Raw genomic sequence first — 17,125 nt, 5'->3', positions numbered from 1 at the left:
TATACAAAAACTACTAATTAAAAGAAGATTATCCTTGTTAATATTCTAGCGTAACAAAACACTGGTCTTATTTCTCGACAAGTTCTCGAATAACATAAGAGCATGATATTTGTTTTAAAACACCATACAAGGAGCAGACTGAATGTTTCTAAAGATAAATGAATAATTGGAAATGAGAAATGTAGAACCGCCTCTTACGTATACCGGTATCTAATGAGACAATGTTGTGTTTACATCATTGTACAAACTAATAGCAGCTTCAAGGCCTTCTCTTAGAATTACATGTTATAATCAGCAATTAAATTTTGATCAACATTTTAGCTGTAAGATTTATTTTCTTTCTCATAGCGACATATTCTAAGAAAATTATGACACATAAGAACAAGACTTGCAGTAAGCCATGATATTGTTATTGTCACCATTGAACAGATACTTGTTTCATGTGTTAAATGTACTAATAGCTTGCATGTGCAAATGTCATTTTTTGTAATTCACTAAAAACGATAGCCAGTGAAGTACAAGTCTTTTGAAGGATCGGGTGAAATGGGTAAAATCTGAAACATACAAAGTCGTGTCAAAACCCACAGCTTTGACAATAATATACTTTCACTGAGGGAAGATTTCACTATTTAAAATGACCACTATTTATTCGCTGTAGCACTGGAGAAGTTTTAAAACTTTTCATCAGAATGTTAAAAAACTGTTGTTTTTTTGACAGACTTTGCTGCCACTAAAATAATCGTGTGTAGTGCATTTCAATGAAATTATAATTTGCTATACCAAAATGATATAAACAATCAAAGCGGTAGGTTATTAAAACAGTGTTTCGTCTGCTACAAGATTCTTGCAGAGACTTGTACTTAATTGTATTTATGACTATTTTACTTTCAAGTACCCATTAAACAAACCAAACATCTGCCGTTGGTTGGGGTTACAAGTGTGTGTGTGTGATGTTCGTGCTATATTCATTTTTAACGTTTTGATAAACGGTTCTTTTAGAATTAAAGTTGATATACATTTAACAAGTAACAATGGCCTTCCAGTTATTTCTGTCTGTTTGTAACTGTTTATTGTGAGTATAAGTCAAATTATACCAATTTCACAAATCAATTGATCTCGCGATCAGCTGTCCTTTATATTAAAGGCGATATCCGTCTTGATACATTTCTAGGAATGACAAATCTCATGTGTATCATAAATAATGATGCTTTCAACGCTTTAAACTTTTATATCCCTGGATAAGGAACCATATACAAAAATGAAATGATTGTCGAAAACAATTTGCCCGTTAATTATCTCTGACGGTAGTTAAAACATATTTCAGTCGTTAATTCCTTTTTATGGCTGTTGAGTCAAATATCAATGTCAATTCTTATTACGCTGGAAACATTTTATACATTGGAGACTTTCCTTGCATTGCTTTCTAAATTGTTTGCTTACAAAACAGTAAATAAACGGATTTAACACAGAGTTCATGAAATAAGATCTTAAGAAAATTTGATACATTTCCATGCCGGATACAGTTAGTGACTGTACATATGGTTTAGCTTGGTATCGCATTATGACTGCCGCCGTATGAGGAACAAATGATATTATAAAAGTGATTGTCACAAGAAACATCATTATTGTTGTTTTACTTAGAATCTGTTGTCTAATGCTGCTTCCTCGAGATTGGCGCATAAACGTACGAGTACTTTCGTTACTTTTAGTGTTCGACGATGCTGATTCTTTTGAAGCTTCTCGCTTAAATATGGCTGAGAATCTGTTTGGAATACTTGTTGTCGGCGTTGGGGATGGACTTTCGTTTGAAAACTCCATACTTGTTCTCAATTGTGAAATGTCGTTGCTCATGCGCAGGCTCCGTCTCATTCTGCGCTGCGCTTTACGAACGCAAACTTCACGCCCAACTAAACTGTAAAATATTATAAGTAACACATCTGTAATGCCTTGCCCTACGACTAAAACATAAATATAGATAGTTGGGAAAATCTTCCCATCCATATGGTCCGAAATGAGACATGTTTTCCCATGTTTGAGAGTGCGCGTTCCATACAATACACACATCTGCCATGAGGTCAAAACCGCGAATATCCATGCTGCAATGACGATCTTTTTAGCCATAAACGGATCTATATGATGGCCATGAGGTCTACATATTCTCTTATATCTGTCGATAGCAATGGCTATTAATATAAAGGCAGATGAATTGTTGATAAAAGATGAAACAAACCGAGTTATTTTACACAAAATTGGAAAGTCAAAATTGTCAAAATTATCCAACAACGCTATCTCCGATGGCATGATTAGAACACAATGAATTATATCTAACAGAGCAAGAGACATGATAAACACACGCGTTGGAGACTCACGACATTTAAAGAAGTAGATATAAAGCACAGATGCATTTCCGGGAACACCAAGAACAAACAGAACCACCATGTAAACTAAAGCAGGAGTTAGTGATTGCATTAGAATCTCATGGTGGAGGAAGAGGAAATCATCGTTGTCACTCGCAGACTTATTCTCCATGATGTATGTTGATTTCCGTACCGATATTAGGCTTTAGAGCATACTGTCTTTTGTAGGGTGCTCGTCTGAAATTCAAATAAAAGAACATTTTTATTCATTTGGATTATTAAATAATTGCGTACTCCTCGGCGTTGTCCACATGCATGGCTTGGCCATCGCAGAGGTAGTCGTGCATACGCATGGTGGATAACCTCCTGGGCTATGTTAATAGTAATATATACATGTAGTTGTGACAGGCAAATAGGTTACCCAATCTAGGTGTAATCTGGAATTTACACGAACTACATTGTGCAAGTACACACATGTAAATGATTGGCGCACGGGTAACCTCCTCAGCCATGTTAATTGTAATATGTACATGTAGTTATGACATGTAAATAGGTTACACAATCTAGGTGTAATCTGGTATATTCACGAGCTACACTGTGCAAGTACATACACGTAAATGATGACTAGTCGTATTAATGGTGTAAACAGTTTGTGGTGCACGTTAGATCATAAGCTTGTTTGACACGAGTTGAAGGTTAAGTTTATAACATACACCCAAAGATGAACAGTCGTAGATAACGGGAAACAGACTAGCATAAACTATGGAGACGCGCTCGCACAATATCCCACTTTTTGGGCTACATTTTCGTCCTAACCTTTACGACAAAATATCACTGAATGTAGAAAAATAGAAAATTATTAATAATAAATTAAATTTGTCTTTAATGACACACCAGATTTACTTTTCAGATATGCTCTACTATTCTTGTCAAACAATGAAAGTCAAAATGGACATATATATATAAAACCATCATTGAAATGTACTAGTATCTATTTCGCGAATGTATAAACAGAGCATTTTCAGTAAGAAATAATATGGAAAACATATGTAACAAAATTATATTTATACACATAATTATCTACATGAACTATATCTTTTTCATGTTGGTCCATCACATTGAAAATATATGACAAACACATGTTAACATATGAAAAACAAATGTTAATATATGTTTAGAACAAACGAAAAACATTTATTGCAATTGTGTCCTGTTTTTTTTTTCTTTTAATGATTCATGAAAAGTTGCAAGTGCACGGTATAAAGCAGTCTTTTTTAATTTGCGTCTGAGTTGATGAAAACAATATAAATTAAATATTCAGTAATTAACACGTCAATTTGAAGATTAAAATGTTTCCTTCATTGCCAGGTAATGCGTAAGTGGACAACTATTAAGTCCATTGTCCGCGCACATAAAACTAATACTCGTGACAGAAAACAGCAGTAATATATTTTGAATTGAAATTAATATTTGTGGCTCTTATATATCAATTCATGCATTTTGTCAATAGCCATTGTGTTTTTTTTTTTTTTTTGTTTTGTTTTGTTTTACTTTTGTTTTTTTTTTTTGGAAGTATAACAAACAACGGATATCAATTACCGATGTGCTATCCCCTAGCTTTATATAATCATGTCAAGTGTTTTGTTTTTAATGATATAGTCAGTATGACGTTTTTATTATTTTTTATGAAATTATACCGCTAGGAAAAAACACCTCATGAACAAATACCCACACTCCCTACCCAAGAAACTATATGGTTGAAATATAAACAAAGTCGTCAAATATTTAGTTAATGTCAATCTTAAATCGTATTCTACGATTTTGCATACCATAAAACACGCGGCTGTAATAAGCAGTTTCAGAAAAAATAGTTTTACAAGAATAAACAGACGTTCGGACACTATGATCACTATATACATCTTCCACAAAGTGGTTGAGGGTCCAAAACTTTCAAAAGGATGTAAACGCTTCAAAGTTTTATTTATATGAACAACACCCACCGCAATAACCGCACAGAATTAATTATATATATTTCGATCCTAATAGGAATTGTTTATGTGTTGCACAAAATGTTAGTTTAAGCATATCTTATTTCAAAGAATACACCAATTTATGACATGACGATATACATGGTACAACACAAGGATTCGGAAACAAGCTGAAGTTTATGCTAATCCATCTCCTAATAAACAAAGAACTATCTTAAGACATCAATAACCTGCTGTTACATATGTATCTTTGATGTAACGATCAATTGTAGATGTAAGGATTGAATGAAGAATTTGTATTGAAATTGAAGAGGGATAGAGAGGACAATATACAAAAAGGGCTTTCAGAAGTTGAAATACACATAAGATAACACACTATACAAAGACATATATGTGTATACACAATTAAGCATTGACAAATCGTTTACTTTTTAAAATGTAAGTTTGCACCTTTAAGACTAAATCTGTATTTTGTTCTAAAGTTAGAGCATCAGATCCTATTAGTCCGAATTTCCTCTGACCCTGCAACCCTCCTCTTTTTTATTTGGATACTGATATGTCGGGTTGGGGTCAGAACGATGTGCCATACAAAAAGTTGGAGATTCAGCGGTACCGCGGAGTATCGCCCTTCACGCGCTTCTTACGACTTTCATGTTAAAATCGTGTAGGTGATGCATACTAGTTCGATCCGAGATTCATTTTTCTTTATGCTGATGTACGTTTTTCGGCTATTTGTCATCAAATCTCGGTAAAAAGAAGTTTGAAAGCGAGTGACGCGAGATTTGGTCGTATGCAAATGAGATTCCGTCATGCACAGATGGTCACGTGAGATAAACAAACACCGCCTTCTTTGTGTGTCAAAACAAGCGTGTGTACTGGAACAACATTGAGTCGATAAGTCTGAAGTGGGATACTGGTAGATTTGGAATCAAGGTGGTAAATGAAAGAGGTCGTCGTATATTTGATGGACGCAAATTTCAATGTGACTTTTAACAGTAGTTTTAGTAAGTTTCACTTAATTTTTCATTAATTTTATCTCTTGTCCCCTGCACTTTGTACTTCAGTTCCTGCAATTTTATTCCCATATATTGAACCAAATTATGCCACATGCATTTTTTTTTTTGAAAAAGCATCTCCATCAAAATGGTGGCTGATGTCTTTATATTGTTCATTCCATTAGCGCAGCACACCAGCCTATTTATACCCCACTGGACATATATATCTTATCAAGGAACAGGTGCAGAAACTAAGAGCTATAAGATTTTCTTCATATGAAATTTATGAAGGCATAACATAAAATGGATGGTGTATGTGTTTGTCATTGAGTTAAAAATAATCTTTATTTTTTTTCAGTGTAACTATGAACAAATGAATTAGGAATGGGAAAAAAGTGAGGGGGTGTCTTGTCAAAAATGCAATATATTCATGTATTGGAAGGAAATGTTATGTGAAATCAATGAATGATTCAAGTCCATAAACAGTTTTGTTTAATTGTGTACATTTAGCATGATCACTGGAAATAACAACTTTTCAATGAACTGATTTTTACTTCAGGTATCAAAGACGGTTGTGCTACCATTCTCCTAGCATCACCAGGATATGTGATTAAAAAGCATTAAAGAGACATCCTGTTAGAAACATATTCTGAAAAAAATATATGTTTAGTTGCATATGATGAGGCACACTGCATATCAGAATGGTATGTTGTATATAGTGACAAAAAGAAATGTATGCAGTACAGTTAGAAATCTGCATGAATGTCTTGTTGATGTACATAAAATGACAATTACAACATGTAACATTACTAACAAATTTGTATATATTTTAATAAAAGCAAACCTACAGTGTACTGGTAGCTGCCTCCCATGTGTAATAAATTATGTTTTACATGAAAAAGGGCATTTTTTGTAAAGGGTTATTGTATATTTATTTTTTTTACATTACACAATAAAAACCATATTTAATTTTATAGGTGATTAGATTTTAGAGAGGACCATAGAAAAGTTTGAATTATTCAAAGTAAAATAGATTCCACAATTCTCAATCTAACTGCAACTTCAACCAGACATAAGGACATATCTGTTGTATTGGAGCTAAGTGAGGCATCGGATGTGTCAGTTTTATCGAACAATTAAAAGTTATATATACATGTACATGTACATTTGTATATCTGCAAATTGAAACAACTAATATTTGTTTTGGCTCTCAAATCCTAAAATCACAATGTTTTTGTACAGAATGATGCTTTTGGCATTGATGCACAAAAAATGATTTGTGAAATGGACCATGTCTTATGTTTTATTATTCTGTCTTTGTTCAATCTCGGAAGCATCGACCATTTTATTAGCAAGGGGCAAGTGATCTTTTAAAAATGTTCCAAATCCTGAAAGGAATATTTTACTCCTCCATTGATAAGTAGAATAATAATGATTCTATGTTTCCCCAATTACTAAACAGGGCATTTTTTTCAAAATGAAATATTGATTTCAGTTGCTTCTGAATTAAAACTAAATGTTTGTGTTTCTTATCTGACATCAAATCCCTGCCCCCTAAATCCTACAAGAATATTGTCACTGGAAGATGTAACTAAGTTTACTAGTGTATAAACATGTTTTATTTATGATGCATGCACATAGTAATAGAGACAACATTTTGTTTAAACATGTAGGTACTGAAGTAAATTCCAAATAAAATTTTAATTAACTAATGTGAATGTTATAACTTTCACCATAACATACACAGGTGAAGAAAACTCCTCAGTAATTAAAAAAATTGAAAGCAAATGCGAAACCCTACAATACAAGAATGTGTCCAACTTAAAATAAAAAGCTTTGCCAAATGCAGCATGATACAACCACAGTCAATTAAACTCTGCAAGTGTGGACACAATATTAGTTATTGACGCACTTAACATAGAGTCAACAGTTCATTATGGACACAACAAATCATTTGGACACAATATTGCACATTTTGAAATTCAATACAAGTATAAAGGTCTTCTTTAGAGTGCATTCATGGATCACTTTGTACTTCATTATCTCAAAAAAATATGGTTTGTTAGGGCTTGGCTTCCTTTATAATTTGAAAACTGTAATATATATTTGAAATCTAATTGAAAAACGCAGGAAGGGATTTTGTTGTGACATCTACGAAATTTTTCAAACCAAACCAGAAATAAACGAGTATTTTCCCCCTTTATTTCTTGAATCAAGTGGAAAAATACTTGTTTAGGGCCCTTTATTCTTACTTGGCTTAAGTCACAACCCAAATAATCAATCCAAGTCTGTTTATTGTGGTATAGAATATTGTGAAGCAATATCATAGGCATTGCTATACTTTTATTATTGAGTTGTATTGTTAATTCAATGAATTTCTTGTTTTAGGACCCATTTATGCCTCTAATTCTAATCCCCAAAATCTATACCAACCTTCCTGTTGTAGTTTGCAACCTTGTTTTAAAATTTATAAAGATCAACCAACTAATGCTCAAATTTTCACAAAAACCAAGTGTCTCCAGATAACCACAACAAATCCAAACCAATATGGGAGTAAAAAATTTCTGGGGTCGTATAAATATTTGGGATAATTTGGACTCAGACCTGTGAATACATGTATATATCTTTTATTGTAACCAAAGAGTATAATTTGGGATTTATGTCCTCATCTATGGTAACTTGTTAGGACTTACATGTAGTCAACAGAACCACACTGGTATTCAGTTGTACGAATCAACCATACATTCATATGAGGTAGTACGTATATGTATTATTGATAGTTTTTATAAAATGCAAGGAGATATGGCTGGTTTTTTTTTCTGAAAATAATACATGTATTAATCTTTAACTGCGGTCGAATTTCCTCTGAAAGTGCGATCCTCTTCAACATACTCATAACTAATTAAAAAAGAGGAAAATTGCAGGATCGGAGAAAATTTGAATGGTCTTCAGGTAGTTGCAAGTACTACATTTTTGTGTAGAAAGTCAGACATGAACATAATGAAACAAAAAAGCTTAAATATGCTATATATAAATCCACGCAGAGATGTTTGGTAGTGAAAGAAAAAGTATTTCACAAGCTTAATATAATTGGGTTCCCTGAGCCTTCTCTTCCCCATAGATTCTAATTAAGAATCTAAGCAATTGAAAATGAAAAACAAATTTATAAACTACTATTTAAAAGCAATTTAAAATCTAGTAGAAAATGTATATGATTGCCTTCTGCCCCCCCCCCCCCACCCCCCCACACACACACCCCAATGCATTGGGTTTAAAACTCACTGAAAATTGAGTTTAAACAGTTGAATTAGGGTATTCTAAGGATGGGATGCCACATGTAATATTTTACACATCTAAAAAAACACAGTTCAACCAAAAGTAATTGTGAATTGTAAATTGGATCCAACCACGTGTTTACATATGTTGTTCCAGTACACACGCTTGTTTAGACACACAAAGAAGGCGGTGTTTGTTGATCTTACGTGACAATCTGTACATGACGGAATCTTATTTGCATACGACCAAAATCTCGCTTGCGTCACTCAAAGTTAGAAATCGATCTTCAAGTGAATGGCTGCTGACCCTGGGTTAAGGCTTTCAAACTTCTTTCTACCGAGATTTGATGACAAATAGCCGATAAAACTTACATCAGCATAAAGAACAATGAATCCCAAATCGAACTAGGTATGCATCACCTACACGATTTTAACATGAAAGTCGTAAGAAGCGCGTGAAGGGCGATACTCCGCGGTACCGCTGAATCTCCTTTTTATATGGCACATCGTTCTGACCCCAACCGGACATATCAATATCCAAATAAAAAAGAGGAGGATTGCAGGGTCAGAGGAAATTCGAACTATAGATCCTATGAGAAGAATGTCAACATTGGTATGAAAATTCAAAGTATATATAGTGTTACGTCGAATCTCTGAGTAATTGTTACATTTGAGTAAGAAATTGCTGTTTGTTTCTCTTTGTCCGCAGATACAGGTCGGACTATCCAACAGACCTCGCCTGTACAGATGCTCATTTAGAGAGCTGCTGTCCATGCGCATTCTGGCGTGCAAGACCTGACCGTATCTACTACCAATATTAAAGTACATAGGTTTTTTACGATCGTTCGAAATATTAATTCGCGTTATGAATATTTTAAACGACATAAATTCACGAGTGGTGACTGGAAGGTCGTTCCACATTTTTGTGGCAGAAAATAATAAGAGTATAATGACCTCCTAGTACGTAACTCGGTTAAGTTATGTGATTGGCGGGTTAATTGGTTATGGATGGTCACAAAATGTTGGTCATGTGTTTATCACTTTTTTACCATGGTTATGGTCTAAAGAGCTTTGAAGCACGTCATATTAGAATATATATCTACAATTCTATCACAAGATGAATTTTACCATACTGGTAACGTTCATTTTTTTCTTAAGTTATTATTCCATATTCCAATAATTCTTATGCGATAAACTTTACTGATCAGTAAATTACGGTTGATCCTAACCCAAAATATTACCATCCAAGAATCGAAATCCTAAACCCTTTCACTATAAGCGGATGCGGTATGCACGATGTGACTCGCCATCAGCTAGGAAGTATTTACAACACATTTAGTACCTAGATCCTTGAAGTAGGAAATGGGTTATGTTCTATGACAGAAATAATAAAGGAAAAAAAAAACTGTTTTTTTTTAAATAGAAAAATGAGAATATTAAATCAATTTCCTACCTACATTGTTGTTCACAGATACATCGTTTTAAATAAAATATTTTTGATAACATGTTTTCATTTACCAGGAAGGAAATCGATTTAAAAACAATACCATATATCTATATTGAATTATCAGCAAGGGCACAACAAGTAAATGTTGATGATGTTTTCCGGTAAATTTCAATTGTACACACTTTAAACTTGGGAAAATTAAAAAAGGTTATGGGATTTAAAGAAAAAAAAAGAAATATCCAACCATAGTTGAAAGTTGAAATAGTTTACTGATATTCATTCAGTGTATCCTATAAAATGGTTGCGCTTTCCACACTTTAAAGTTTACTAAGTTAGTTTCCATTGATAATGGTTGTAATTTAATGAATTATACGTCGACATGAACGTGAACGGGAAGATTTAGAATTGTAATCAGATTTCATAAATTAAAGTTACACAAGTCGCTTGTAACCATGCATAATAATTGATCTATACAGACAGACTCGATTGTATCAAGTATTTCTACATACTTAGGTATTAGATACATGAAAGTTAAGGTATAGAGGAGAAAAATGGATCCGAATATTACAGACGTTTGGAGCAAAAACTCAAAAATTAAAAGTCAATTTCCAACCTGGTCTCAAATAACAACTGTGATAACATGGATATTGTAGCAACATTGCGTAGGCGTCGGGCTTTCATGATACAAGTGCTATCCAGATCTACAAATACATTGGTTCATATCAGACGATAAATCAAAGAACATGATACATTGATCAATTATTAATACAAACGTTATCAAATAAATTTTGTTATTCAGCTTCAGTATCGAGTCGAGATACTATAACTTTTAAAGTTACAGACTTATCTGGCTTATGTTACAAATGATATTTTTTAAAGAATAACCCATTATACACTTCATAATATCGGGCATGTTTGTTCAAATTAAACTACCCCGTGCAGGTCCGGGTGTCAAAAGAATAGGCCTGCAGCAGCGCTAAGCTTGTCGTAAAAGGCGACTAAATAGTGCTCAGAAACCTAGCCGGGGGCTAGGCGCTCTGCCCACAGAGCCACTGGGATGTGTGCCCCAGGTGGTGGAATGGGGTACCCCTGGCATGTTACATGCTGGGGTTGTCAGGCTATAATACGGAAAACCTGACCGCAAACCATAGTGGTGCACCGTGTTGGGAAAGATGCCACGTTCCTCGCACGTTAAAGAACCCTGCTGTGGTATTCGATAGGAGTAGGAACCTTTGCGCTCCGCCACAGGAGGCTAAATTGCCCGACCTTACCCATCCCCCCTTTTTCTAGTGGCAATCAAAATTTGTCGACCCTATTGTCCTTGTGACCCATCCTTTTTTTTTTTTTTTATCTCATTTCATTTTCATTTTATCATCTATTTCATGTTCATTGTCTGAATATAGCTGAAATATTGCTGCTCGGACGTTAAACCCCAACAAACAAACATCAAATTAAACTAACAAACAAAACATATAAGCAAATAAAAAAATATCTATTTAAAGGTGTTTTACTGGTTTTACAATTGTCCACATTTTACCTTTGCAACATTGCAGAAATGTATAAATTAGTTAATATATTCTCTGAAATATTATGCATTAAACATAGTTATTTATCAGTCATTAAGTTTAAAAATCCTTATTCATGTTTTTTTTTCTTTTTCTAAAACCTGAGCCCAGTGTTGTGAGCTTTCAAGAAAGTGTGTTGCGTTCATTGCCTAAAGTTTGAAAAGTGTGAATATGACATGCAATAATACATATAATGATATTGTAGGCGGAATTAGAATTACATGTGTATGTATAAATACCTTCTTTTTAACCTTTTTTATGCCCACATATCAAATGAAATTGCACACACTACATCGTGTTTAATGCTTTAGAAGGGCAGTTAAGTCTTCTGAAATTATCAACTAATTTGTATTGAATATTACACCCTTATATCAATTACAAATATCTTTAGTAATACTAATATACATTGGTGATTTTTAACACCTTCTTCAAAAGACACACCGGAAATAATTAAACATTATGTTGATATAAGAAACCATGTATGTAATTATATGCGTACCTTTGAAACAAAACAAAACTATGTTTAGTCCTTATGTTCTATTTATAAATTTCACTGGTATTAAACTAGTGTACGCAACTGCATTTACTTGCATCCCGATATGGCGGTTGACGAAAAAGGTAATTCAGATCTTCGATATTTTTGTCTTTTGAATAGCAAAACTAGACATACTCATTCCATTATAAATAAATTAATCAATTACCCAGTTATACCAAAATTTGATACAAATATATTAAAGGTAACATTTGACTGATATAAAATGACTAATGAACGTAACTTTCGCACATGATGTACATAATTGTCTGATTTGCAACAAAATATATTTACGTAATTCATAAAATCGAGGATGTCTTCGTTGATTTGTTCAGGCTATGCAATGACTTATTAAAGGTTCAATACACACAATGGCAAATTTAACCCCAAAGCGAATCATTAATCAAAATCAAATCAGACAGCTTTTAACCCTTTGAAAACACTCTTCTATGGTCACCTGACGGCAATTATGCTTCCTGATTGGCCAAATACTGAAAACTTAGTGGCATTCGAAAAAGACTGTATCGAAAAGTAAAATTCCGTGACATGTACTATTTCCTGAATGTAAAGTAGAAAATTATAAGTAAAAATAACAAATTTAACTGCGTTTACTATATTTTCTTAAAGTTAGCACTAGTTGTTAATCTGGTTGCAAAATTAACAACTTATACAGCTCAACAGCTACTGGATCCTGAGAATGTCGTGACCTTTTAGATCTCCTGTCGTCGTCATTTGATCTGTTGCTATGTCACTTACAGACGCTCCTCAATAAAATAAAAAAAATGACACACTTACGAATGAATGCACCATGTCTACAAATATTACTGTTACCGTTACCATCAGACCTGACCTACTTGCGGGTGTACCCCTGTCAATTTTTCCCCATATCCAATATACTGCTACCTTGAGCATGCCTGGTATTTTATGGAAGGAACTGCGTACACGAGGAAAGCTCAAAGGGTTAATTGTCACAAGGTTATTGTATGGAACAATAACGTACAATACAAAGGGAAATTTCGTATACCAATAGAAAAATTCATGCGTGAATTACGTACGTCATCCATATTTTTTAAGGAGTTTTATGCAGCCTGGGTTAAGAAATGATTGTAATTTTTATCACTGAGAATTGAAATATGCAAACTTTACTGAATCATTTCGGTAAAAAGTTGAAATGATTGGCAAATTTCTAAAGTATCAAAAACACCAGTGAGATTTGCCCTTGAAAAAAAATGCCTACAATATCAAAACAAAAAAAAAACAAAACAAAACAAAACAAAACAAAAAAATTAAACACTTTACCTGAAAAAAACATAATTCATAATCCTGAGTGAATTCGGAATATATTGCAGTTATACTGTAACGCTTTAAGCTGAAATATTCATCAAATTACAGATACTATACGGAAAACACACGGCTCAATATACATCTATCCTGTCTTACCACTGTCATTTGTATAACAAATATTCTTCGCCAATGATATGTTTTCTTAAATCATGCCAAAATATATAGACAGTTTATTGTATAGCAACAAATCATTAGGCTTTCTTATTCATGCTGATTGCTGGTTATGATATTCCTATTAACTTATTCTCTCTGAATTACAATGGCATATGTTCTAAAGAATCGCTAAATGTTTCAGTATTCGTAACTTTGTTGACCATGGCTTCAGCTTCTAAAATTTATGTAAAATAATACTCGGGGGCAAAAAGATTATATGAAGGGTTCTAAAATAGTCTGTATTTATCGCGCATCAGATGTGAAAACAAATTATAAACGTAATTTTATTAAAATGTTGCATTTTTATACCAAAATCATATTCGAACACTAACCGCTGAAAATAATTCGTTTAACAGCTACCTCGATCTAGATGACCGATTGTGATAGAACACTAGTTATGATAATGTTGATATGATCAAAACATTATTAATGATCAGTTATGTAACTACAGTAAATCCTGTCGAAGGCGATCCTTATTCAGAATAAAGACTACTTGTTGTGTGTAGAAACGTCGTAAGTCTTTACAGGTCCAATAATTTTACCCTGTGCCTTGAATTGCAAATGAGTAGACATCAGAGTTGCTTTGTTTTGTTCATCTAGAATTAAGTTTTGTCAGTTTTCTGGTTATTTAAGGTACAGTGTAGATATGTTTGAATGTATTTACACTTCAGTTTAAGAGACGTCAATTAGTTACTTAAACAGGCATCTGAACTATTCTGGTCGACTCTAATTTAACGCTTGATAATCGTTGTTAGTAGTGAGTAAGAAAATTATAAGACTAACTTGTGGATTTCAATAAAGGTGTTGATTAATGCTGTAAATGAATTTTCTAATTAAGTAAAAAAAACAAAATATGCAATACATGCAACATAGTAATGTAAAACATATTTCGATGAAATTTCAAGAAATTATTGATATATTATAAGGTATCACTGCACACCATGTGTTTTTGGTTCATCCCGATAAAATCGATAAACAATTATATGTTAATCCTATTTTTTAGCGTAAAAATGTAATTTAATCAAATTCCAACAAAATCAAAGTATATACTTTTTAGTGCTCATGTCACAACTCATACGTTATGCCAGAGCTTGCCAAGACTAGGCAGACTTTTTGTATCGCGCTAGAATTCTAACAAATAAGCTTCTGGAGCAGGGATATGTTGCTACAAGATTGAAGTCATTGCTACAAAAGTTTTGTGGCCGTCATCATGAATTCGTGGATCGTTACGGTGAATCCATCTGCGTCATGAAAACTGATTTGTTCAACGTGTCATAGTTTTCATTTCCTCTTTCGTCTACCCCAGACTAGACTTTAAATGAGCAACTCGGCGTATGTGTCTAGAAAACCAGAGGATGCTTACCCTACCCGTGCATCCGGTCCATGCTCCCATTTTTAAGTGGAGTCCGAGTTGCTCATTTGCTTTTGTTACTTTGTATGTATGATTTTTTACTTACTCTATGTTCTTTGTTGTGCATGTCTGTTTTCCATGTCTGGTCCTTGTCCTTCGATTACATTCTTTTGATTACCGCTATACCCTTGGTTCTCTTGATTACTCTTTTACATAATTGAACAATTTAGATATTTAGTACTCGCATTCAAATTACGTCGCTTGGTAGTAGGAATAATATTTGGAGAAATGATGACCGTGCAGATGTAAACTTTACTGTAAAGATTTAAAATTTCTGTATTATCTAAATAAAAGAAGAAACATAATGGTGCATATTTATATATATATTTTTTGTTGCTGAATTGTTTTAAATATATATATCTAATCATTTTTTTATAACAGCGATGCAAGGATGTCCTTGAAATACAGAGACAATAAATAAAAAAGCTATTCCGGTCAGGTAAGCACTGACAATACAATGATTATTGTTTAATCATAGTATAAATATGTCAATACTATTTGCCATCGTTCTAGTATTTTTTTTTTTTTTTTCATTTTGTACGTTTATGGTATTGAAAATCATTTTTCATCTACATCAGATATTATCACAAAATACTTCTGAAACCCCACAGTAATGATAGCGTCGATTAATCGGGATTTATTCTACTTTTATTGCATAAAAATAATACCGACTTGATGACTGCACTAGATGTTTAATAACTATTCCCTATGTTTCTGACGTAAAAACATATATGGCTTTCTGCGGACATATTTATAAAATGTGTAAGATCAACGTATTTTTCTTAACATTTAGACTTATATCACTGCGTACCGTAGCAGGAATTCAAAACCGGAACTAAAGTTAAGCAAGTTTAAGTGTAAGTGTTTATAAAAATCAGGAAGATGCGTGTCAAAATCCCACCGATCTGACAATAATATATAACACAAGGATGCTTTCTCTATTTGAAAAAAAATACACTATTTGCTCTCTGCATCATTGGATTTTGTCAGAATTTTTTTCAATAGAATCCATAAAAATGAGGTTTTTGACTGAGTTATCTGCCCTCGAAATGTTCATTTTCAGTGTATTTCAGTAAAATTATAACTCAATGCAAAATGCCAATTACATGTACAATCTTTATTATTTTTATCTCAAAAGCGCAACAACCAAGTAAAAAAAAACTGAACAAGTAATAATACTGCATTTGGTGTGCTTTTCATATGCATGAATCGTCTTCTGTCTTATTTTCAAAAAGGCTTCTATATAGACGATTGTTAATATCCTTGTATATGGCACGCCAGAGTAACACTAATTCGATAATCTGGGTTTATCTTTCGACAACTAAAGGTAGCGGTCGCACGCTAACTATAGTTTATGGTCGATGATGATAATTATAGTTATTTTTTGTATGTTCTTTAGCGATCGCTAATGCTAGTTTAGAAACTGCTAATTGCATTTTAAAATTATTCTAGTTTTATCCAATCGTTAAGCACGAAACGAGAGCCAATATTTGAATGTAAACATTGCTAATGGTAGTTTCTGAGAACGTTAATTCCGCTAATAACTTTTTTTCAATTCAAGTTATCAACACAACTTGTTTTCTCAAATTGTTTGTAAAATAGTAGTCAAGGAAGCCTAGGTTCTAGCGGCAATCAAAAGAATGTAATTAAGGGACTAAAACATACAATATTTGGAAAATGTAGTACTTCAGGTGGATGCGATAACTCTTAAAAAGTCTAAAATTCCAAAATATATGAACTTAATCTAAGAATTTCAATTTTCACTTCACACAGAATATCGTGAATCGTTTTTTTTCTCAATTTAAGGTGATCCAAACCACAAAATTTCTCAATATTTTTGTAATAACATATTAAATTTGGTAAAATATAGAACTTAAGATGGATACCTTTAGATTTATTAAAAAATTCAAATGGTCAGCTGACCATTAGTGAATATGAAGCAAGAAACATGGTTTTGTATATTCTTTCATGGCAGATATGCAGTCGACACTCGTTCAGGTGAATAATTACTACGGAGAAGTCCAGTGTGTCGGCGCACTGAAGTATTTTCATCGTGAA

General features: G+C 33.1%; 1 protein-coding gene and 1 long non-coding RNA gene across 16 annotated transcripts in view; one reads left to right on the top strand and one right to left on the bottom strand.

The window, feature by feature from the left end:
* Window positions 1–315: 315 nt before the first annotated feature.
* The window catches only part of LOC148598887 (cholecystokinin receptor-like), a 47,688-nt gene continuing 30,878 nt past the window's right edge, over window positions 316–17,125 (bottom strand). For 11 of the 15 annotated variants that reach the window (XM_088561383.1, XM_088561382.1, XM_088561372.1 and 8 more), the window contains one exon: window positions 316–2,594. In XM_088561383.1, the coding sequence (XP_088417509.1) occupies window positions 1,366–2,529 (1,164 nt within the window). In that variant the 5' untranslated portion in view covers window positions 2,530–2,594 and the 3' untranslated portion in view covers window positions 316–1,365. Of the gene's footprint in view, window positions 2,595–10,068; window positions 10,180–10,675; window positions 10,764–13,458; window positions 13,632–17,125 lie in introns of those variants that run through there. The other 4 variants (XM_088561377.1, XM_088561376.1, XM_088561374.1 and 1 more) reach the window with 4 other exon arrangements.
* Window positions 5,127–7,042, top strand: LOC148598888 (uncharacterized). Its single transcript, XR_015918721.1, has 3 exons — window positions 5,127–5,349; window positions 5,900–6,044; window positions 6,318–7,042. It is a non-coding gene; the product is annotated as an uncharacterized LOC148598888 (long non-coding RNA).

This window comes from Perna viridis, chromosome 14, assembly GCF_037379345.1.
Source record: "Perna viridis isolate PV_CMFRI_1.1 ecotype Kerala chromosome 14, ASM3737934v1, whole genome shotgun sequence".
Taxonomy (NCBI): domain Eukaryota; kingdom Metazoa; phylum Mollusca; class Bivalvia; order Mytilida; family Mytilidae; genus Perna; species Perna viridis.
Note: the sequence above shows the minus strand (reverse complement) of the source record. Positions and strands in the feature narration are given on the sequence as shown.